At 39.1% G+C, this 26,001-nt stretch overlaps 1 protein-coding gene and 1 long non-coding RNA gene across 3 annotated transcripts in view; one reads left to right on the top strand and one right to left on the bottom strand.

Moving 5' to 3' along the window:
- Positions 1-26,001, bottom strand: part of kazna (kazrin, periplakin interacting protein a) — a 188,027-nt gene that overhangs the window by 126,566 nt on the left and 35,460 nt on the right. For both annotated transcript variants that reach the window (XM_041061890.1, XM_041061916.1), the window contains exon 3: positions 15,277-15,434. In XM_041061890.1, coding sequence (XP_040917824.1) covers positions 15,277-15,434 — 158 coding nt within the window. The remainder of the gene's footprint in view (positions 1-15,276; positions 15,435-26,001) is intronic.
- On the top strand, positions 23,675-25,992 carry LOC121198083. The gene is made up of 4 exons (XR_005896317.1): positions 23,675-24,098; positions 24,768-24,887; positions 25,557-25,719; positions 25,831-25,992. It is a non-coding gene; the product is annotated as an uncharacterized LOC121198083 (long non-coding RNA).

Genomic DNA, 26,001 nt, shown 5'->3' on the forward strand with positions numbered 1-26,001 from the left:
ACGTCAGTGTGTGTGTGTGTGTGTGTGTGTGTGTGTGTGTGTGTGTGTGTGAAAGGATGAATGGGAGGCAAATAGTAAAGCTCTTTGTCTGTTAAGGCAGAAAAGCGTTGTGTAAAGTCCATTTACCATAGTCATGGTGGTAGTTAAAAGAAACGAACAATGACTGATGATAATGCGCAGGGATGCTAACAGAGGTCTCTTGTGTCAGGGACCAACAGTTCTCTGTCCCAGTCATTAGGGACGGGTTCTGATAGTCGATTCTGAATCTGTTAAGCTCTGCTGACAATTAATCCTTTATCAAATCTTTCATTCGCAATCTCTGTTAAGTCTTTTATACCTCTCTCTGGCACTACAAGCGCTGGCAAAGAAAAACAATCACTGATGGTGTACACAAATGCATTATGACTCAGTGATGCTGTTGTTAACAACATGGCGGACTGACTTAAACATTCCAACGTCAATGAAACGACTGCAAAATGCAACATTTGCAGCTGGCACTAACAACAAATCGTAAATCAGTTGGGTTTTGATTTATTCGTAGATTTATTTCATTAATAATGACTGAATGATGAAGTAGAATTTATATTATTCTCACTGTGTTGTTTTTACATTAGCTTCTACGGCACTACAACCTTTCAACAAGTAGAATGACCATGGTTTAGGTTTGATAGTTAATTACTGTATAGTTTTTAATTAGTGTCAGTGTTTGTCTGGTACTTTCTGAAAACCGAAACTGGATTCAGATTCGATTAAATGCTATCAACCTCAACGACCTCTTCCCAAAGAGGGTTTGTGAAACTATATCAGCTTAACCCTACTTTCACTTTTGCTTCTGAGAGACTACAGTTAGGAAAACGTAAATATAGGTCTTTTAATACACTGGGCAGCTCAAATTCAAACAGGAAGCGGTATGGTTTTTATAACAAAGCTAAATGTTACACTGTTAAACACTGGTTGAATTTAGGGTTTACGTCCAGTCTCCTACCAACAGTCAGCAGTGGTTTGCTTAATCCTTTCCTAACTGTAACAAATGCTATGTTACTGTATGGATGCTTTAATCCACAAACCCATACCCCGTCCTGAATGCATGCTGTTTCTTTTCGTTTGCATGGGAGGCCCAAGCATAAAATCAAATCCCAGATCAAAGTGTTTCTACATAGTAATCCTAACATAACTCATCTTCCCTGATGCCTACCTTAAACACTCTGCATTAAAAGAACTGTACAGTCACTCTACTGTGAAGGGAAAAATATATGTCCTGTCAGAGACACTCATATCAGTGAGCTTCATGTGTCTTTCTGGGTCGGTAGTTTTTTTGTTGGTGTTGTTTTTTTCACACACGCATTGTGTACGCAGTAGCATGACAACCATGTCCACCCATACTGTCTTCAAACCAAAGAGGCTTTTAAGACAGACAACACACACAAAGAGGTGTACATACTGTACTGCATGTCAGTTTGAGTTACCTTTATTCACATTGCATTTTATTTGACCTTGGGGCTGATTGCTAAAACAAGACTATGTATGCTTTTATATAAACATACATTCACATACATGTAGTCACTGTAATACATAGCCTACTTTGAGATAGTCTCTGTGATGCTGAAACATGTATTGATAAGAATTCAGCAAAAGGAAATAAATAGACGAATAACTCACCAGGGAAAATAGGCCAGTAGAGAGATAGATATATCAATATACAAAGATTGATTTAAGAACTGTGATATAGCAAATTGCATACTTGCTTCGGGATATTGCTCTCGCTGCTTCGAACTGAGGTCTTACTGCTGCTGCAGATGGCTCATATCTGTCTGCAGCAGCTTTCAGCATGGCAGCACATCCCCATCACACAAACCATCTAATAACTCGCGCCAGATAGTCAGATGCTACACGATATTACCTTCATCCAAAAGTATTCCCCCAGGAGTGACACCCAATCAAACTCACTTGTCTTTTGTCATCCAAATCATGTTACACTAATAACGTTACACACTCAAACAGGCTTACAGGATTACAACCTTCTCTGGAACCTAGAGTCTGTGCTAAAAACAAACATGAAAAGGATTTTGCAAGAAAATTATTTCAGTATGTATGTATGAGACACTTATCGTGTAAAAGCAAAGGCATTCCAGTAAACCACATCTAGCTTTAATTTATTTTAAAAGCCCATCTGAAATCCTATCCTCCACATAACTGAGGAATATTCATAAATGCACAATTCAGTGAAAAAAATGTGATGCATTTGGCAATTTGTGACCCCCTGTGAATATACAGAGCTGATCTGAATAATGTCCAGTTATCCAGGGGAGGCAGCTGGATAGTTGCTATCGATAATGCAAAGGGCATTCATTTACCAGTTCAAATGTGTTGGTGTGTGTTTTGTTTTTTCCATTCCTAATTACAGATAGCAGCAGTGCTTGTTTAGTTGATGCTAAAAGCCTCAGGGGAAGAGGACACAATTGCCTGCTGAGAAAGCGAGAGTCATTTGTTCTAATTTAATATTTATCTATTGGAGAAGGCTGAGTTATCAGAAGAAGCTAAATTGAAAGACGCCCAAGCGTGCCCAGACAGAGTCAGCGAAAAATACAGAAAAACAGCCAGCTATGATGACCCTTAAACAGAAATAGTATGGGAGGAAGACATGGGCACTGACATTAACACAGAAATAACCCTTCCTGTGGCATTCATTCTTGATTTAGTCCAGTCTGAATCTACAGCCAGAGCCTGCTTCAAATTGTATATCTCTGCTATGCCAAAATAATTTGTTGCTTAAGAATTCAAGAACCGCCAAACCCCCAAGAAAAAACATTGCACAAGCTTTTCTGAGATGGAGTTATTTGGAATGGATTCGGGTACTTAATCCCTGCTACAAAGCTCTGATTGGCTCGGTTGATTCTCCGGTCAGGAAAACAGCTGTCAATGAGTACAACACTAGACCTTCTGTATTTGAATTGCTGAAAAAAAAAAAAAAGAAATCGGAGATGTGGTTCGCAGTTCAGAGCTCTAGAACCGGGCTTAACTCCCTCTGAAGGATCTTATAGAAACTGTGTAGACTTTGTATACAGTATGATTGCAGCATATATATGAAAACTGGGAACAATTTCTGAGGTGAAAAATACTGAGGAAAAAAATAGTCCTGTCTACTGTCCCCAGGTCAGATCTGTCTAGGAGGAGGTAAGGATGATGTGCATACTTTATACTACCACATATGAAGCCAAAGAAAAGAACTGTACACATATCGGCTGTAATAATGTGGGGAGGTCCTCAAGCTCTGGCTTTTGCCTTGATCGTGTTCCACACAACCCAAGATGTAGATTGTTATTAGATTTTATCAGAGTCAAGTGCTTAAACAAACATCCTGTATTGATCATTTCACACCGAAGAGATACCAAGGACTGGTATAACCTTTAGGAAACAACTTGTTGAACTTGTCTCTTTGAGTAATAAACACAGATAAATATATACACAATATTGAGATCTTAAACACCACTATGGTTGTTCATGATGGAAAAACAATATGCCACTGTATTTTCTTGCCCTACAAGCCCTCAAACACTGGCTATTTTGGCATGAAACTAGCTTGTATGTCAGAATGAATGCTCACTGCACTGAAATGCTGTGTACGTTCAGACAAATTGTGTCTGGTTTGCCTGTGGTAACATCAGAAGCTTCTGGCGAAGGTTCTTAGACTCCATCAATAAAAATGTGAATTCATTGTTCTGCCCAGGGTTTCAGAAATCAATTTAAGTACACTTTTATGCAAATCGAATCCACTGGCCAGGTAAGTCCTTTGAAACTGCTTCAGTGAAATTAGAAAGGGTTAGACATGCACAGACAGTGGTACTGAGGACTATGAGCAGATGAACAGTGCTTTCATCTATTACCTGGGCAGCACTGTGTTCATCACTGTGTCAGCTTTGTAGCCAGGCTCCATAGGCCTCATGGGAAAACGAAACCTAATCCCATTTACTCTGGTATTTAACCACGAGAAAATCTGCCCCATCTACTTTTACAGTCTGTAATCGCTGCCCAAGATCAAAGACAAGACTGATATCACTCAATGTTAGAAAAAAAAATCTCCCTGAAGTAGTGAGGAGAGAGAAGTGAAGATAAGAGCTTGGACCCCTTGTTCATAAGCACACCATTTACCCACTTGTGCAAGTGTGGTCTTCAGCTTTTCGCTGTAGTTGTGAGTGTTATTTTATTGTCATACTCAGGAGCGAGGGGCCCAGGGAGCAGGAACTCTTAATTATTTCTGAGAGTATGATTATAACAGTGTGCCAGGAATGTGTTATTGCAATCGAATACTTGAAATGGCACATTAGAAGCATTTGTTATTACAGTTAGAGTAATAAAGATACTCTCTCTGTTTTTGTGTGGATGGATGCAGTGTAGGAGTGGAATTTTAATTAAGTTGCCATCAATAACTTAATTAAAATTAATTAAGTTATTGATGGCAAGACTTTTTTTTTTTTATTTCTCTTTGGTTGAAGACTATTAATCTTGGCCACAGATTTTTTTTTTAGTACTCATAAGTTTAGTCACCCTGATAGTAGAATACAGGGGTTGCTGTTAAAAATGTGTAGTCACTTGGTTGGGATTCATTCTTTTACATCTAAAAGTCCTACTCTATTTTATTTTACTATTTAAGACCCTGAAGATAAAAGACTTATTTTCTGTGTCCTGAGTGCCTTCAACACAAACTCACAAGGTGTTTTCAAAGAACAGGTTGCACTGTAGAAGAACTCAATAATGAAAAATAAATTGAAATTAATTTAGCACAATTATAACCCAGAGTCCAAGTGTTGCACTGGGTATTCTTATCTCAAGGCTTCCACGAGATCCAATAAGCTTTTCCCACAGCTGCGCTACACAGATAAATTCTTCAAAACTCTTGAAATGGAGAGGGCTGGCCTCAATTCATGCTTGAGCACAACATGTTAATGATTCCAAAGATAATACAACCCTTAATTATTTTTTCATTATGAGCCACTGAAAAAGTGATTATTCCCAAACTAAACACTCCTGAGCCGTGTATTGTTAAATTCTCCATTTATTGATTTGTTTAAACCTCATTCAAGAGAGAATAATCCAAAGTGGGGAGGGGGCTTTGATGACAGCGCCAGTGCTTTTCAAATTATGGATTAGGCCAGTATGAATTGTTGTATTTGTCATCTCCTGCTGACTCGCCTAGCTGTGTTTACTAAAGCGATATATGTCGGCAACGTGATACCGCCCTCCTCCCCTTGCCCACGTATTTCAAAAACATTTTATCATCTTTCAATCAGCACAGTCCAAAGCTGGGCTTCCACTCTGTTCCCTTTTTCCATCAAGATCCACATGAAATGAGCAGCTTCAGGCTAAACAGTTTATATTGTGTTTAAATGAAAGTGCTGAAATATCTGATATGAGAGGAAATCTGTGTGTCCGTGAATCCAACATTAAAAGGCCCACCACAGTAGCAGATCTGGCAAAAGGCAAGGGAAGTACAGTTCATTATCAACTTATTGAATCTTTTCTGTCTCAGCTGCAACGTGATCACACACTTTTTCAGCAGCTTTTTTTTTCACAACTAGTGACCTAGTCAGCAGCGCGGTGTCACCACCTCTTAAAAAATCAGCAATTAAAGAAGGTTTTAAAAGTTTCTAAATCTGGCTAGAAAATCACTTAGTTGGCAACGCTAACGACCAATGTATCTTCGTCTTGACATAAGAAACTAAGATACTGTGTAAGATAAAAGGAAGAGGTGCATCCTGGTGTTCTAAAAACAACTGGACGTTAGTTATTATTGTTTGACCCTCTTATAAACACGGTCAGCAGTTGCAGTAGCAGGTCACACAGCTCAAGGAGGCAATGCAGGTATTTTAAAATGCGTACTTTGGATTATATGAGGGGAGGCCCACAGAGTCAGACCTTGAAAACCCCTGTAATGTCACAATATTACAGCCATGTTCTAATTGAAGGGTTTTGTGCCTTCAAAAAGTCTTTATTCACAAACAGGTACTGCAAAAGTGGCAGGGGTTGTCTTTTAATGAGCATCACCTAATATTCAGGCTAATAACTGTACTGTGTGAAACATGACTCATACTGTGCAGGGTCAAGAAAAGAGCACAGAGCAATTGTAATGAGCCATCTCACCCATAATGCAGATTTCAAACTTTATGATGACACCTGTACTACACCCTACACTACCTCCTGCTATCATTAGTTTGATTTACTTTCAATACTTGATATGAGCTGCTGTTACGAAGGATACCACGCGACACTTGACAGATACAAAGTCAAAGTTAATTTTGGGTGGAACAAAGACAAGGAAGAAGTTGGAACAGTCATTTGTTCACTCGCCGCAGGTTAGAGAAATGGAAACAGTGGTGACTCCACATGCATGTTTGCACATATAGACATGTGTGTGTATATGACCAATGCTTTTTCAGTTAGAGTAACACCTGAGGGTCATGGGTTCACCTTCACTAAACAGTGCAGCTGTGTGCACAGCACGCACCTGTGTCAAAGGCGGCCCAATATAGCCTCTAAAATCCCATTCCGAAATTGAGGGCAAAGCCTTTGGATCTTGGGAGATAGCTGGTTGTGCAAGGTAATATGAAGGGAGCTAACACAAGGAGGAAACAGGAAGCAAAGAAGGTAGGGCAAGAGGGACTAACATATAAACAAGCTCTGGCTATTACCACTCTGCCTATATCTCCTGTTTATACTATCAAAATCATCTTTTAATGGCCTGTTTCCATGGTAACGTACTACCTTGTGTGCACATGTGTACACACAAACGCACACATGAGGCAGCAATCCCATCGACTGTGGTTCCCACTTAGGCTGCATCAATAGATGAGCAAGTTAGATCAGGAGAGTATTGCATCTGATGTCTCTCAGCCATGAGACAGAAACTATTGTCCACATAAAGAGGCTAGGAGCCCAATGGCTAAGGAGCTCACTTAGCCATTGGGAGCTGCATGTTACCAACCGAATCATCCTGTTACTCTCTTACTTACTGTGATCTTCTAAGAGATACTGTAATTGCCTCCTGGTGAGCTGGCACGGGGTAAAGAACCTTCAAAAAATAAACAAATAGACAAAATAAAATCCACCTTTATGAAATGCCAATGCACGCGCACAGACATTTGAGATGAAGGTTCCTTTCTCTAGTGACATGCCAAGACAAAACAAAGCCAAACGAAAAAGAAAAATGGCAAAAACACAGATTCAACCATGAACATGGCTGTCTATGACAGTGCCTGTCAGACAAAACAGGTTGCCTAGCAACCTGTGTATGACTTGGCCAGTTATGCAAATATTTCTATTCAGCACCCAAAAGCGTAAGTTATTGAGTTGATTGAATTTCCCTTGACTGACAGATTCTGGGTCATTTGCCACAACGATAGATTACGCTGTTAGACAGTCTGAGAGTCCTAAGGTCTACTGGCATATAATGCTCTGTGTCTGAAAATGGTGATGATGAAAGGTTTCTATGGTATTTTGACTGTAAACAAGGCCATCCAGGATCCATGCAGTATCTGCAGTATGGATAAACTAAATCCGGTTATGAGTTTTGGTTATTATGATCCCCTTTTATCTGTAACAACTTAATGCCAAATATAGGCCTTGTATCTCTTTGCAGTCAATCCCACATGGGGTTCACAACCATTTGATGCAGCCTGATCAAGCTGAAGCGCCCGTTTCACTCAATACCAAAATCAAACACAACTGATTTGAGGAACCAATAAAGCCATTTCCCTGGGGAGATACTGACAAGTCCGGCGTTTCAAGCTCACTGCCTAATCTATGGTATGAAAACATTTTGTTCTGGGTTAAATGTCTTTACTTAGCTGTTTGCTCAAATTTGACCTCAAGCCTGCATTTCACCTTGAAGGGTGCACATTTATCTTCCCCTACCTCTGGGGACCATAAAGGACAGTTAGTCATTGCTCCAGCTGTGTTCAGAGACCAGTGTATCTCCCAAATCAATAGACAAGTCATTTTCAGTTTTCGTTGCAAAGATCAAGCTCGAAACATGACATTATTTTTATTCTACGCAATGAGCCTTTAGATGTAAAACGAGTAAAACGAGAGTAAAACGATTCCCTGTGACTCTATAACTGCGTGCTGTGGGAAGTAGTGACTGTTTTAGCATTTCATTGTTTGCACAGCACCATGTACAAACACACCAGTGAACATCAGAATATGACTCACAGTATACTGCCAGCTGAAATTAATAGACAGAATGTTACCGTCATTCAGAACATGAAATACTGTAGCTCTTTACGAACTGAAGAAAATGCACAGAAAACAGCTATTTCAGTAACAGTGAGTCTAACATGAAGAGCACCTCTGATAAGGATTTGTTAACTTTGGTTGAGGAATTGTGACCAAGATACAGAACATCCTCAGCAGGACATTTTACAGTTGACAAAAGAAATTCTCTACTCATCAGCTGACTTGTGTGCAGATACAGTATATTGGCAATTAGCTAATATTAGCCATTATACTGTACTATATACTATGGTCCCTGCAGACTACTATTGTATATCTGTGTATCTTTAATGTAGTATGTTAATGACAGCTCAGCCACTCAGTGCTGGTGCTAAAACGTGTTTGGTCATTTGTGCAAGTCTTTGTGTAAGTTTCACTCTGATGTAGGATCTAAATTGTTAAAACAGTATATTTGGTCAGTTCTAACTCTCTGCAGTGCACATGAATTGACTTTAAACTGATGGAAGTGGCTGATGTAGGCTTCCCATCATATAATATCATGCTGTTAGGAAATTCATAGTTTTTTAGTGTCAGATCAGCAATATTTAAAGCTGTGCTGAGAAACAGAACAAAGCAGTGCTGTCATTCATTTCAGTGAGACCACTGTGTTGGAACAGATGGGTGCAAACCACAGCTCCAGCATAAAACACAGGGTTATTCAGCTAACATGTTGAGCTCAACTTCTGCCCAAAAGCGATATGATATCATCCGATGTTACTTTGCAATGTAAACAAAGTAATTCTAATGTTTACCTGGCAACTGCTATGACAGAGGATAAAATGACTGGTGCTGTGACAACTTTCTAGAGTCGCCAAATCCTTCCTCATGATCAGAAACTGCTGTGCAGTGTTTTGGTGTCTGATAAGTCTTCAAATTCATGAATCTTTTACTCAAAGGGGCTATTCTAAATTGTCTTTCATCAACACAGCTCCTTAGCATTTTTCTAACACAACTCACCATTGCTGTTTCTTTCTTTGGCATGTTATTAGTTTTTGTAATATAATATCTTTATTTCTGTGAAAGCTTCAGACAAAGTTATATAAAAATTTCTTTCTGAAAGCTTTCTGTGTGTGTCCAATTGCACAACATGTGTAATGGTGTATCTTGGTCGATTTATCATACACTTACTTAAAATGCTAACATGTGACTTGCCACACTGATTATTACAGTTCAAGTAGAAGTAAACAATACAGTTTCTTTCATTATTTTATTTCCTTCTGACTCATGACAATTTCCATACCATTACTGTTTCTCTACGACAGAAAGAGTTTTTCACTGGAGGCAACATTCAGAACTGTATTTCTATAATGAAATGGTTTTCAATTTATTCCTTACAAGATAAGCCATCATTTTCAATCTGCTCAACACAGAAGTCCACCAGCCAGAAGAATAATATCACACATCTCACACAAACAATTCAATTTTTGTGTGGCCCACAAAAAAATCTGGTAGCAAATAGCAGATAAAGAGTAGATGACATAATTTTACATATTCCTTCTGGATACTATCCACTGAATGAACAAAACATCCCTGGACATTTCATTAAGTGTACCACTTGTGACCGTGGCAGCATCAAGAATGACAAGGGTTTGGCCTTCTCTGTATAAGACAAGGCAAATGACACTTGCCCAGATCAAGCAATTATGACTTTGTGGAAACAACAGATAAAAGAATAAACAAATTGAAATGTGCCAGTGAGACTTCTCAGCAAATGACCTTGCTGCATTTGATATGAAAGAATCATTTTCCAAAAAAAAAAAAAGATAAAGCACCAAAGCTATGAACTTCGGTAACCTTATTCTAGTATTTTAAAAAAAACACTTGATGTTTTGATGGCAGCATAAAATCCAGGAAACCCTTCGGCTCTTTACAACAGAAGATGAAGACAAAACTCCCTTTGAAGCAAATTACCCAATTTCCATTCTCATTTGTCACACTCTGGGATTGAGCTGGGCCACAAAAAAAGCCATCACCATACTAGGCAGCATATCTGGCTGGCCCTCATTGGAGCATTGCCTATTAGACAGGCCTGGAGGAGTCAAAGGAAGGGTTGAGAGGGCAGATGGGACCAAGGTGATGTATTATGGATGGGTAAAAACCATGCTCCAGAAGGCCAGCTGAGGCCCCAGTCAGAGAGGGACAGACTGACCCAGCCAGACCTATCACACACTCACTCCCTCTACAGCACCTCCTCCCACTCCTCAGAGACTGTGGGCAGCCTGGGCTCTTCAATGACCCTGGACACAGGTCCTGCACTGCAGACAAATAGATGTGGAAGTCAGTCCTTTGTGTTGAAATATTAATTCAAAAACTTCCAGGATGGAGGTTGGATTTGATACAATTAACTGTGCTATCCAGTCTACAGTTATTGTAGATAGGGGTGTTATTACCAGCATATGCTGTCATTAAAACAGTATTAATTATTTTTTCTTTATCTGCTACGTGGGGCCAGTGAAACATGCAGTAAACTCAGTAATGACATATCAGTTTATGAAGTTGATATGGCAAACATGTTCGAAAACAATTATGATTGTCCTCCTTATTTAAACATCCCAAAAGTACGGAGCAATGTTAGCATTCATTTGGAGTCATGTTTCTGTCCAATGAACATATGTCCAATATTCTCCTCTCCTTTCTACCAAGTTCGGAGGAAAAAACAATTGCATGCATAACCTTGATCAAATTACAGGGTCTTCCCTACCATTAGAAGACTTATGTGCAGTGAAGGCTGGTGAAATGTGTTTTGCTGTCAAGAGGAAATAAATTCATGGTAAGTGAAAACAAGTTGTGTAGCGTCTCCTAATGTCTTTGATGATGTCCACAAATCTGTGAGTAGATCTTAAACATGCCGTGGGCTCAAAACAGCCTAAAATATCTCAGAACTTGAAGTGATTTGCAAGGAAGAGTAAGTGAAAATTCCTAAATCAAGAACAGAAAGACTCTTAGCTGGCTAAAAAAAACCCAGGGGTGATCTGTCGAAGGGGGTGTGGTTATTAAGTACTGTCTCATTTACAGTTGCATACAGTGGGTTTACCAGCTTGTCGCTAACTATGTAGTTTAGGTGCTGGGTATGTAGCGTACAGTGGGTTTATTAGAGCTTATTTCTGTAAACAGCTGCTTGCTGCTAACTAGGATGATACAAAAATGACATGAAACAAAAATCTTTGCAGAGCTCGACTAATCTGCAGTTGGGTGATGTGTCTCTGCACTTTAATCACTGAGGGCGACCCCTTTCACATTATACATAGTCATTTAGTCATTTGACTTTATTGTTAATGTGAAAATACTGACTGATGAAGCTTTAAGTAAAAATTACCATCTATTTATTTCCAAACAACACAGATTTTCTTTCATTTAAATAATAGTGTATCCATGTCACTGAGAAATCTATAATACTTTAAGGGAAAACCAAGTTTGTACACTTTACAGCCGTACAATATTGATTCCCTAAGAATAGCCGGCAATGCTAGAAATATTGATCTGCTCTGTGTTCAGTACATATGACAAAGGGTTCAAAATTACTGGCTTTTTTGGGTGAAAATTTGTGGAAATATCCATTAGATATGTTTCTATGTTTGTTGTTTTTTAGCTCCAAAGTCTTGTGCAACTTTGTGAAAAAAAAAGAACACTGTATCTGCTTTGCTTTTTGTGTGAGTGACAGACGTGTCTGCAGCTCTTCACTGATGATTAGAGCAGAGTGGAGGTCGGAGGGAGTCAGAGAGATCTTATTTATCAGTGTCTCCACTCAGTCACTGTCAAAGTCACCTTTACTGGCCTCCAAACTGCATCCATGTCCCCACCCATTCCCAAACTCTCTCTTTCTCTGCCCTCACTCCTCTCCACTGATGACTGACAGCTGAGCTAATGTAGTCACAGCCGGATACAGCACGGGGAAGGGGAATTAGAGGGAGGGTCGGTGACAAAAGCTCTGTGGCCAGCCTCCTCCCAGCTTGACTGCAGGATACACACCAGATGGGCCTTTGGAGGAAAAGGAAGATCAACATGAAACAGCTTTGCAGTTAGTTGTCTTGCAGGCAACAGTATTTTTTTTTTAATGACCATGTTGCAATGATAGGTCGTGTTGAGAGAGGGGAGATTCTGTTTTCCAGACAGTGGTGATTAACTTACTCATTAAGTGAGTGAGTTTCGCGGCTGGCATGGTGCCGCCCACACGCACACCCCAAGTCACTGCAGAGCTGCAAAGAGCCAGTCAAGGTGCACGTTTAACAAAATCAAGTTGAACCAATCACCAATGGCTTCAGTTTAAGTTTAAACACACACACACACATTGAACATCTATCTTTGTGAGGACACTCACTGACATAGTGCATTCCCTAGCCCCTAGCCCCTTACCCTAACCTCAACCATCAAACCACAAACTCAAACCAAAACCTAATTCTAACCTGGACCCTAAAGCCATTTTAAGGTGTGTCAGAAAGTGAGGACTGGATAAAATGTCCTCACTTTCCCAAAATGTCCTCACTTCAGAGGTTTAAAATTCAAACCAGTCCTCACACTCTATAGCCACACAAGTACAAAAGATGCTAGTAGATTTTTATTGCTTGATGCACCGACTACATAAACAGTTATAAAATGGATTTGGGAGCATGACAGAAAGAAAACTAAAAATCAAAAACTATGAAAGTACCAAAGTCATCTCTGTGTGCTCTGCCGAAGGTCAAGAGACCATATTTCAAGGTTTGTGAAATTTCCAGGTTTTTCCATTATCCTCTTATAAATAAGACTTCTTAGCGTTTTCTGTACATGCTACAGATTAGGCCTGACCAATTAAAAGCCAGAACGTTTCAGGTTGTGCATAAATTACATTTTATTTTGTGTGTTTTTGTTAAGCTAGTTCATATTGCAATGGAGCTTTGTGTTCTGAGGAAATGTAAATGGACAGAAATCCTTACTGACAGGCACCTGCTTCGTGACATTTTACTTGTGCTATGAGTAAAATGAAAAGAACAACGTTCACAAGAGTGCTGACAGAATGAGAAGTACCTGACTTCGAGCAAATTAAAAGACAGTCTGCTGTGTTGTTGAAAGAAAGATGACTACCTGTCTTTTAGAGGGAGAATGAGAGATAAAGCGATGAAGCAGAAAAAAAGGAGAAAGGCTCGTACAATGTCAGTCACCATTCACTCAGTAGTTTCCACATTTTTTCCTTCCTGTTTTCCTTAGGCTTTCAGATTTAAACAATTTTATTTTAGGGTCAGAGAGAAACAGGCAATGAGAGATCAAGAGAAACAAAAATACACAAATGCTAAGTAGGCACACATTGTATGTGTTTGTGTGGTAACCATAATAAGGTATTTGATGACGGCAGCTACCACATATTTAAAGCTAAAGAAACCATGCTGAAGATTAGAGTTCATGACCATTTTAATTCAACAACATCTGTTACGCCGCTGCTCATGCAGTAAAATTTTCAGCAGAAATTAATTTGGATCTGTGTGAGAGAATACAAATGATACTGTAATAAATGAACACAACAAGCCTATGCATATGAAATCGCAAACAGCTCAATCACACTCTTGACACTGACACTACAGCTGGCTACATCCTTCCTCCACTAATTGGAGCTCGCCGGAATCCGTCTCCTCCTCTTTCTCCTCTTCCCTCACAAAGGTAACGTGAAATCAACAAGAAGAGCAAGAGGGGAAAACTGAGGCAGGGAGAGAAGGCATGTACGAGAGAGGCTGCCAATTACAGTATGTCATGTCCTCATTGTCTTTATTTGACGCAACAATAATGGTTCAGCAAATTCATTTGTTAACAAAAGGTGCCACGTTAGCAGTCAGTAAACATCAGTCCTCAAACATTCTCACACCTGCTTTACTTGAGTGATTGATGCTCTAGAAAATTCAGGTTTGAGGACATGGGGGTCATCTCTGAATAAGCAGACCTGAAAGAAGATTCAGTCAAGGGAGGGGGTGCAGGTGGGGGTGGGGTATGGACGCAGCAAGAAGAAATAAATTAACCAGTAGAATGTTTTCTAACACTGTGTTCTGTTCAGTAGATCTGTCACTGCACAGAGGGAATTTAAGAGCCAATTGACTCTGATGCAGGAAATGTAACCTTGTTGTTGCACCCCTATTACACACAGTCAATATTTTCATTTCATCTCAGGCCCTTTGCTGGAACAGCTCAGAAATAGCATTCTGTGTCTTCACAAACAATTTGCACTGGTGCAAAATGAAGCATGAAGTATACTCCGACACTGCAAGTCTGTTAGGTATCAGTGCAAAGCTAGGTTTTCCTCTGACGTGATTTCACAAATCTGAGTGTCTTTTTTGACCTTGGGTCACCAAGATCACAGCATCCAGCGATTTGTAATGTGGATTAAATGCGCCTCGTCTCATATCGGTCCTAGATAATCTTTCTGCATTGCACATAGCTCTAAAACGAATGATTATTTTCAAGCTAATTATCCCTTAGGTATTTGTAGGTTTATCAAGTAATTAATCATTTATCTTTATCGTCTATAAAACGTCCAAAAATAACACAAAAAATGCCCATCACAGCCTCCCAAGCCCCGAGGTGTCAAGGTGAAGTTCACTTGATAGGCCAAAAGTCACAAAAGCGCTTAATTTACAATGATGTGAAACGTTCAAAGCAGCAAATGTTCACATCTTGAGACACTGGAACAAGCAACTAATGTGAATGATTGATCAATTATCTAAACTGTTGACTATTGCATGACCAAACTATAAAAATGTCACAGCAAGATTCCCTCGAATTATGTGGTCTTGAAAAGCAGTGACTTCACCCAGGATGTGATGCAGTGCTAGAATAAAAGCTTCCTGGAAATGCAATTAGTCAACAGTTCACCATCTCTTACTGCAACAGTTTCATTAAAGTGAATTAATTATGGTGGAAATTTAATTCATACGAAAGCTGATGTGACCAGCCTGAAGTACTGCCTCAGCTCTCAAGTGGAGTCACTCCTTCTCTACTCCCACCCGCCTTGTTGTGAGCTAACGAATCTCTTCATGCTGTTTCTTGTACCTGAGCATCCACGAGGAGGTGCCTCATCAGGGTCATGGACTTCTGCAGAGTCTCCTTCTCAGGGGGAAGAAAGGCATGCTCCTCCTGCTCCAGGGACTTGGGTCCAGTCACTATGAAGCTCGCAATCTGGTCATTCAGGCTGTTCAGTGACTGCACAGCTAGAGGGAGACACAAAAATAAAAGTCACCACAAATAGGCCGTGAACACGCAGGGCGTTTCGTCAGTTTCGATTCTGACTAAAAATATCAGTCATTAGTTTGGTGAATCCAAGCAAAACTGCTCAGAATCCTTCTGATCATGCAGAGAAAGATGGCATTACAAAAGGAAATTAAAAAGTAAAAATTATACATCAGAGTGCACAGAGGCTTTGATGGATCATAAAGTGGTTTCAGTACCAGAGCTCCATTATACACAAGCACACACACACACACACACACACACACACACACACACACACACACAAATTCTTTTCCCTTTCCTCTTACTGAGCAGCAGAAACAGAGATAACACAGTGGAAGGACTTGGTTTCCTACTGTCACACTGTCACCGGCTTTCTCTGTCAACGCCCTCTCTGGTTCAAAATGTTCCATGTCGGCCTGAGAGCCATCCTGTTTTTGTTTCCCTGGTCTTGCCCTTGTGTGTCCCTGGCAAACCTCTCCTTTCAGGTTTCCTCTCTCCAGCGAGGCTCCCACATTAAAAATTAGCCAGCCCTACTGTATTTCCTCCTTCGCATACACATACACATACACATACACACAGACTTCCTCAGTCCTCTTCCATTTAACATTAATCCCCATTAGTCTTTGAAAGGTCACCACAACTATTTCCGAGGCCACCCACATGGTGGGAATGTTGGATAAATGAAAGGGTGGAAGAAAAAAGCAATTTCCATATTTTTGTGCCTTTTTAGCATAAGTATCTTTTGTATTTTTCATGAGCTACTCCGCTAACCCCCAATGCCTCATTATCCATCTTTCCAGCATTTAAACTTTGCTAAAACCTCAAAGTTACAGCTGTGTCAGTTATAAAGGGAGAGAGTGGTGCAGTGATCAAGGATTGACCTTCAGTGCAGAGGTCATCTGATACAGACTTTTAGCCATTAAATCTCTTGTGTTCTGCAGGAATCATGCTTTGACACATTTCTGCCATATAAAGAAATTCAACCTGCTAAATCCATACAGAGTACAGTGATTTTAGGCCAAGAATCTGGATAGGGTCTTTTCAGGATGCAAATATAAAGCCTCTTTCACACACAAAAGCCCACGCAGGGAGAAAAAAAAATAGAGAGAGAGAGAGAGAGCATAGATTAATGTGTTACATAACCAAAAAATTCTTTCACCGTTGCTGACATTTCCAAGCAAACAAGCTTTCAGAGGGAAATTTGACAAGTCGGCAGTGAAGGCGGCAGAGATAAGAAGGGAACGAGGGGGCTGAAGAGGAAGACTGTGTCCCCTCGAGGTGAGAGTCGAGCAGACATCAGATGTTTGATTATGTGAGTGGGCTGGTTGTCGCCTGAGCTCACAGACTCTCCGGCCAGTTCAGCTCCGTAAACACTGTCTTAACACATGAGTAGAAAAACCACAGTACACCAGTGAGTGAGTCTGTTCTTTCCCAGTTTTCAGTTCATATTTAGTTACAGTTGATCTTCCTACTGATAGAAGTATATTTTCATTGAAATGGGAACCACACAGACACACAATAACAATTATGTATAAAGCCTCTTCAGTCCTTCATTAGAGTTTTGGCAGATGTGATTTCAGCTGTTTACTCTTAGCGCCCTCTCCTGGGCAAACAATGAACATGCAGGCACTTGTAAATTAAACACTGAGTAACGATGATCACGTTCCAGTTCACAGCCTCAAAACGTAAAACTCAACAGGCTTTCGTTTCGTGAGCCAGCTCAGCTTTGAGATGTATAAGAAATAATCTGACACGAAACACACAGAATACAAGAGCAATGTCAGGACATGCTTGTGCTATGTAGGGCAAGCAGATGAGACTGGTGGAGCACTGCTGAGGGCTTTTTTAATCAATGGATCAGCTATCAGCGCTGTAATCGACCAAAAGCATGATAGACACTTACTGTTTGAATGAAAACTACTTAAAGTGCCCTCTTTTTTGGGTGCACCTGTAAAATCTAAAATAATCCAATACAACAGCTCTGCCATAAATGCAACCATTACAAAGGTAGTTTTCACTTTAGATCAACACAAACAAAGATATATTAATTTATGCATGTGTTCATTGATGAGGTTGTGCACTGAGTTGCCTGTTTATTAGGAACACCAAACATCAGACACTAATTAAAACTAATGCCGGATAACACAACTGTGTTTAACAGTCCTGCAATAAATCCTTCGCGATTCATCCTTCAGTTTGAGTTATCACTGAATGTGTGTTGTAAACTTAACAACAAAAAAGAAAAAATAACCTATTAATTTACTGCCTGGGAAGTCAATAAGCTTCACACGCGATGAAGACATTTTTAAAACTAGCATGACTGATTAGACAAACTGCCACAGTAGTGTAATCATCATTGATAAAATTAAAATTCAGAGCTATCGATCATTAAAGCTACTTCATACACTATGCACTGAATCAATACAGATATTTTGCTGCAGTGTTGCGGGTCACACACACACCGTAACCTTTACCTTGAATATTCAGCATCAAACATGGCTTGCCCAGTAGTCAATACTGCAATCATTAAGCCTTTGAAGCAAGGCGGTACAACCAAATGCTTTGGAAGCACCACACATCATTTCACATTATATTAACTACTTTAATGAAGCACACAATCAGTGCTTATCTCAAAAGATGTTTCCTTCAGGTGTATCAACAAAAATCGATGCAGGGCCTGCACACATTATTGGAAACATCTCTCTCATCCTACCTGCTGCCGCAATAGACCAAACAGGTAATTACTGATTGTAGATTCCGTCATATTATAGTTCACATAATTCATATAATAGGATCAGATGCTTTATTGGCCTGAACTATTCCTTCTGGTTAGGCCAATAACAACCAACAGTTGAATGCAGTACAGACTTTTTACTGGCTCATATTGGCCATATAAAACATTTACATAAAATTGGTTGCTTTGAATCACATTATGTGTTAGCAGTGTAACCCAATACATCACTGTGACAAGGATAATAACGCAAAATACACCAATTTCCAGGGATCATCATTCTGTGTCTTCATCTGAACACTGGAATAGATTTTACCTGCAGGTTGCCTTTAGCAAATCAGAAAAATGATGAAAGAGAGGCAGAGGTATGGAGGTGGGAGGGAAAAAGAAAGCGAAAATTGCTATAGTTAGGTTACAATGGCTGCAACGAAAATAAAATTGTCATTCTGGCTCAGCCCTTGTACTGTCACTTTTCCCCTTCCTGTCTTCTTTTTTTTCTTTCCATTGGTGTCTCGCTATCATTTGCAAATCTCAAAGTGCCTTACATGTCGTCCTATAGAGCACGAACAGCACAACAAATGAGGAGGAGAGGCCACAGCGGCACCCCATCGGGCCTTTATCTGTTCAGGTGGGAGAACTGTGGCTACCGGGGGAAATAAGAACACTACCAGTGAAAAATGTTTGAAGGAATGTATGCAGCAAACCTAACAGGATAAAGCCCAGTAGTCAGGCTAAAGTCGAGATAAAAGGGACTCGTATCATGGCAACTGTTCGCAGCACACTTGAAATCTTGGGAAATATGGAGAACAATGGCCAGGATCCTTTTCCGGGGTAGTTCTGATGTCCGATTTACATGCGATGCTGTGCAGGACAAGGTCATACTCAGTAAAGTTCTTGCTCTTAGTGTGAAATATCAAAAGGCTCAACACTTCACATAGCATGTATGTGAAATAAAATTCAGTTGAGGATATTATTTTCAGTTATTTATTGTGTTCATTAACTAGAATTCTTTCCAGACATCCACATTTTACTACCTATGTTAAAAAACAGAGTGTATTTCAGCTGAAATTGTGTATAACATTATAATACATTTCTGATTCCCATGTATTCTCTCAAGTAGGTCTCTGACATTATACTTCACCTACTTGTAAGGTGAATTAGGGGAAGGATAGTGTTTAAGTATCAAAGCTTCACAGACACATCTTATGAGACCAGCATTTTCAGGACAGAGTTGCTATCAGTTCTACAGGTGTTGCTGCAGCTTTGATACTTTTTGATTTTCTGACAGTTTACAGTTAGTGGCAGTGATAAATAGGCTTGGGGATGTATAAAGGTATATATGCTATTCAGGCTGGATATCAGACCCTACAGCTAACCAAGAACACGTTTATGTCACTGTCAAACATCAATGTAAGTACCAAAACCTGATGTTGAATTCTTGATCAGATTCTTATTTGTGTGTAGTTATTCTTCAATCAAATATTTTCCAATTTAAATCATAATTCTGATATTTGAAACTGTATTTTATAATGCCAAGTTCTTTTTTAAAACTGAACTGATGTATTTTTGTATTTTGTTAAATAGCAAAAAGTTTGTTTTATGGTTTTCAGTGAATCAGTATTCAAATTCTCACAATATCCATGAAAACTTATTGTATATCTCCAAGATGTTACTGTGTACAACGATATATAGCATCAATTGTTACTGTGTACAACGATATATAGCATCAATTGTCCTGTGATTGATTACTAATTAGTTAGATCTGAGCAGGCTCCTTCTCCTTCTCTGTGAAGGCCTTTGAGACATTCTTGGGATGAAAGGCAGCATAAATAAATTAACTTGAAGTCCCTCCGCAGTCATCAAAGAGAGTGGGCAATAATTTCACACACTGACAGCCAGTGTGACATAAAACTCATAACTTTTATTCATAGAGTCTCTGGGTCACTTTTGATTTCTCACAGGTATCAGCTTGAAGAGACTCTGCTCACTGTTCTCTACCACAGACACATTTAACAAAAAGAAGAAGAATGGCCTGAATTGGTCTGCTGCTTTTCTAAAAAAAAAAAAAAAAAAATCACATTTTCCTTTCAGGTTTGCATCAAAGTATCTAACAGCCACATAATGAGACACAGTTTAAGCCAGGGAGTAAAAAAAAAAAAAAAAACTCCTTTTTGTGTTCATATTGGTGGAACTAATTCCTTTGGTGCTTAACTGGAAGCCTGGCATGTGGTTTACTGTGCGCACAATTACAAACACTTTAAAATGACACACTAAACATCTGGCAATTGGAACAGATGGGATATAAAGGCCAAAAGATAAAACTTCTGAAATTCTATACTCAAGTATCTATAAGATCATAAATGGCATAATTAACATCAAGTGATGTATTTTAGGCAATGGCTACTCTTGTTAGGCTCTGAGCTGGATATGCTCAGGACTGAATGAATGACTATGTAGGGTGGTTTTACTGCTTTAAACACAGAACAAGTGTATATTCTCATATAGATAAATACTATGCAAAACACAACATTTGACAGTACAAGAGTAAGACGGAGAGTTTGTAAGCAGGAAGCAACAGCTATGTACAGAGACATCAGTCCTGATCTCAGTGTCCTGGTTTCTAAAAGCCAGAATATTTACAGGATAAAGTTTACCTTAGTGAATGCATCACACACAAGCATTTCCACAGGGTAAATGATGTGGCTGGGTAGTAGTGCTATACAACACTGCCCCCTAATGATACCATAAAAACACCACAGTACTGGCCTACTAATATTAATGTCTGTAAACAGAAAATAGTTTGAAGTTGTTCACAGCACTCCTATTTGAATTAAATGTCACTTTGAACTGAATTCAAATCAATCAAATCACTGGAGAGAGAAACATTCTCAGGTTTCACCTCAGAAAAGATGAAAAGAGGAATGACAATTTTTGAATTAATAATAAAAGTCTAAGTCTGTCTGTTAGCACGAAAAATACAGAACATGTCCTGATAGGAATGTGATGTGTACATGCACAGATATGTCTCACGAGGACATCTTCACTGCCTTGCAAGGATCCTTTCAGCATATTAAACCTCCTTAAGTGATGTTTTTACTGCTCGACACCTGATGTGTGTGCAGATGATGATGAAGTGTTTTCAGAAGTGGCTCTGTGGGTTTGGAGAGCTGAGGCGGGTGGGAGATATGAAGGCGGACCATGAAAAGGAACCAAATAGCTTCACAGCACTGAAAAATCTGTATCAAAATCTGAATCAAATTGATAGAAAAAAGTAATGTGTATTTTAGCAACAGTGCACTCAAAAACACATCCAGTGAAATAAGAATGAGGACAAGGACCACATGACCATGAACTACTTCCTTTCCCCCATTCTTTTCCCAATAAGGTATCCAAAACTACAGCCTAAGAACCGAGTTATAGAATGAACACATGGTGAAGACTGGGCTGTTTTAATGAATTTGACTTAACATATTATACTTGCTAATTAGCCTAACACTAACTGATTTGACTTGACCACTTGACAGAAAAGTTACTATGGCTGAAATGAGGTTGAACAATAGATCGAACAACAATTCCACTAAATGATAATTCATTAATTCATTCAAGTCTTACATCAAGTAGAGCGGAAATGATTAGTTGAATTTGTCGACTGAAAAAAAACTTGATCTGCAACATTTTTGATAAACAATTCAATATTTCAGTATTTTTTTCATGAAAAAAATTCCAAGAAGTCACTGCACTGGTTTCATCTTCTCAAATGTGAGGATTTGATTCTTTTCTCCATCATATTTATTCATAATAATAATAACAGCAATGATAAATTCAATTTTAAGCCCCTTTTCAGAAAACCCAAGGACACTTTGCATACGGAAGACAAGCAAAAGCTATGTTAATGTTGAGTCTAAGGTATAGATTTAAAAACAGAAATAGAAATGAATGGATTGAGGCTGGAAGCAAATGTTACATTAATGTAACATTAATATATGTAATAGCAAACTGAATGTACTTGGTTAGATATTCAGTTGCAGTGGGCTCTGGGACATTAAAGTGAGAATTTTATTCTATTTTGTAATATTTTACAGACAATAGAGGAAATAATCAGCAGATTAACTGGTAAAGAATTGTTAGCTGCAGCCCAAACATCAAGTAAATATTCAAGACATTTGCTGGTTCCAGATTCTCAAACGTGAGGAACTTTATTAATTGTAAATTTAATACATTTGGACAGGGACACACCATAAACAGGGGGCTCACACATGTGCATATATGCATGTTTACAAGAATGTGCACAACTGCACAGCAAGAGAGGAAGAGTCACCCACCTTCCCACCTACAGTCTTCACATTAGATTTACATTGTGACAGTAAAGAGACAGAGATAATGCAAACAGCGAGGAATACACATCATTCGTTTGGTGGAGTCGAACCTCGGGGGTGGGGGGTTCTGTAGCTGTGAAGCAGCGAGCAGCGAGCAGAACTCTCATCTCTGCAGAGCTCATTAAACTCCACTAATCGTATCTGTTACTGCTGTAATGGACAGAATAAAGGGAGAGAAGCAGAAATGGGTTGTGGTTTCCTGGAGGTGGTTAGCTGTGCACTTAAAAACAGTGTGTGAGCGTGTGTGTGTGTGTGTGCGTGCGTGCGTGCGTGTGTGTGTGTGTGTGTGTGTGTGTGTGTGTTTGTCTTTATCACATTGTGGGTACCACTGCCTGACAGCACAGTCACGGTGTGGGGCCCAAAATTTTTGTGGGGACCAAAACCCTGGTCCCCATAAATTTTACTTCAGATTCATTGAAAAAAAGGTCAAATTAATGCCCTGGCAAAGTTTCAGGGTATACCCCACAAAGCATGAAAACCGACAGTTTGTGCTTAGGTGTGCTTAGGGCGAGTCACTCAGTACTGGCCTCTAGTGGCGGAGGACGGCATGACCTTAACACACACTTTCCCCTCGAGAACACACACTTGACTGAACTGCGCATGCGCATGCAGCTGACTCCCGTGGAGGCTAACGCTGATTAGCTGCGAATCTAATTTTAAAGGTAAGTTTAGCATTATAAGATAAGATTAGTTAAGAAGATTTTTTTGTCTTTAAACACAGGTACAATGACAGTTTGTCTGGCTCTTAAAAAAAATAAAAAAATAAACTATTAGTAGTAAGGTAAGGTAAATAAGTGAAAGTACTGTCCGACAAGCAGCAAAATATTACAGTATATGATGATTAAAAATGCTGTAACTTAATCCATAGTTTTCATACATGAAATAAATAATTTTTAAGACACTAAACATTTGAAAGAATTCCAGTAATACGGTACTAATACAGTTTTTCTGTCTGTATGTGGACGGAAGAGATGCTAATGCTAAGTTAGAAATTTAGCAATGCTTATGGCGATTACTGATCAGCTCGTAGGCTAAGACAAGCCAAGCTAGAGAGAAATCTAATGCTAAGTTGCACCTATATTGATTTAACGTCAATATTTAATGGAGTCAAAAGTCTCTATTTATTAATAAATAGCGACGTAAATGTGAAACCGAGAGATTAGGTCGCCTTGATAGTACTATAGTAACATTTCTGGCGGGCGGAGACAGGAATCTCGGCTTTAACAGTAACAGTATAGCTAGAGAGAAATCCAATGCTAAGTTGCATCTATACTGATTTAACGTCAATATTTAATGGAGACAAAAGTCTCTATTTATTAATAAATAGCGACGTAAATGTGAAACGGAGAGATTAGGTCGCCTTGATAGTACTACAGTAACATTTCTGGCGGGCGGAGACAGGAATCCCGGCTTTAACAGTATGACCTCATTTACAGGACGCGCCGACTATACAGAACAAGCGCTCTTTTGCTCCGCACGGGAGAAAACAGCACCGTGTCGGCCCAAGACGGTGAGAGTGGTGTTAAAAATTTAAGGTAAGTTACCTTACACTAAATAATGATATTTTACGGTAAACTGGGCGATTTAATATGATTTTAATTATGGTTTTAATGCAGCATGTGACCAAAATCACACATTCACCTCCAGAGCGAAGTTGCTAATTAAGCTAATTGGCTAACGTTACAGCGATAGCTGCAGTGAGCACCTGCACGGTAAAGACCATATGGTTATTCTGGTTAGTTTTACCGGAGATTGAAACGACATGTGACAACAAGAGGGATTTTTAACACGCTTTATATCCATTATTTTGGTGAGTGTTGTGCTTAAAGTTCATGGTGAAAGTGAGATTTAGACAACGAAGTGGGCATTTAAAAACATGAGGCCAGCTAGCTTAAGATAGTCGATCATTTTTCAGACAGCTAGTGTGTAAAGTGGTTGTTAGTCAGTAAATACATTAACCCGCCTGGTGCCTTTTAACAGTTTAGCATCTTTGTTAAGGAATTGCTTTTTTTCTGCTCCATCCCTGAATTTTTTTCAGGCTGAGCTAGAATGCTTGTTGTTGGTCAAATGTAGTAAGCTGTAATCAGCGGCAGTATCTGTTACCATAGAAAGGTCTAGATGTGAATATACATCATTTTTTATGAAATATAAACTTTTGGAGGGGCTGTCTGGTTATATTAAAACTTCACTGTATTTGATTACAGGATGGTCAATGGCTACAGTCAGGAGGAGGAAAACACCCATACAAGATGCACTGGAATATGCAGCCAAGGCCCTTGATAAGACAGCAGACTTGGATGTAAAATATATAAACTCATTCAAAGGTACATAATGTGTTTTTATTATAACATGATTTTTATTGTGGTAGTTATATCAGATGTTACCTCTTACTTATAGTAAGAGTTTCATAAACAGGGAAAATGGAACATTGCACAGAATAAAGTAGTACTTTTTGTTGGCTTAGATCTGTTGAGGTGACTTGACTATGTGGTACTCCTGGTCATAAATCTTTTTCACAGTGTAGTGTAGGGATTCATTTAATTAAGCCAATTTGTACATGCTTTTCTGTGGTGGGCAATTTCTGTTAATGTTATACTGTTCAATGATCATTTGTTCATTTAAATCGTGATTTTACAACACAAGATTGTGCAATGAAATTTGCAACTGTGGTTGTTTTATGCTACATAGTTATATATGAACAGTGCAGTACACAATACATAACAAAAAACTTTATTTATGTGGAGAGAGGAAGATGAATTTAGAAGTCTCACAGCCAGAAGCTGCTCTATAGTCTATTGGTCTAAAAGTAGATACTTCTGTCTCTCTATTCAGACAGTAATAGGTTGAAAAGGTGGTTGCTGCACAGGGTGTTATGTGTTTACAGACTTATTATGAAAGACCAGTTTCTACAAATGCAGCCTCTATGGTTATTAAAAAATAAAACTATTAATTATATTAAATCTTTCTGTAATGTACCTTTATGTGTGCACTAGGTAGAGGAGTGTTTGCCAAAACCTGTTTCCAGAAGGGAGACTTTGTGGTTGAGTACAGAGGAGAATTAATAAATGGTGCAGAATCTGAAAGAAGAAGGAAGATATATCATAGCAGATGTGCTATCTTCATGTTCGATTTCCACTGGCAAAACACAACATGGTGGTAAGGCTTAAACTGAAATTTGCTTTTGAGGGGTCAAAAGTAATGTTTGACAAATACAATCAATGATTTAACGTTATGAAGCCTAATCAGTGATGTATTCTCCTTTTAAAGTATTGATGCTGCGCGAGAAGATGATAGTCTGGGAAGACTCGTCAATGATGATCACAGTCATCCAAACTGCAAGATAAAGAAGATCATATCAGAGGGCAAGCCACATCTCTTTCTCTTTGCTCTGAGGGACATAAATGCTGGAGAAGAAATAACATATGACTATGGAGGACA

This window comes from Toxotes jaculatrix, chromosome 2 (genome assembly GCF_017976425.1).
Source record: "Toxotes jaculatrix isolate fToxJac2 chromosome 2, fToxJac2.pri, whole genome shotgun sequence".
In the NCBI taxonomy this organism is placed as follows: Eukaryota; Metazoa; Chordata; class Actinopteri; family Toxotidae; genus Toxotes; species Toxotes jaculatrix.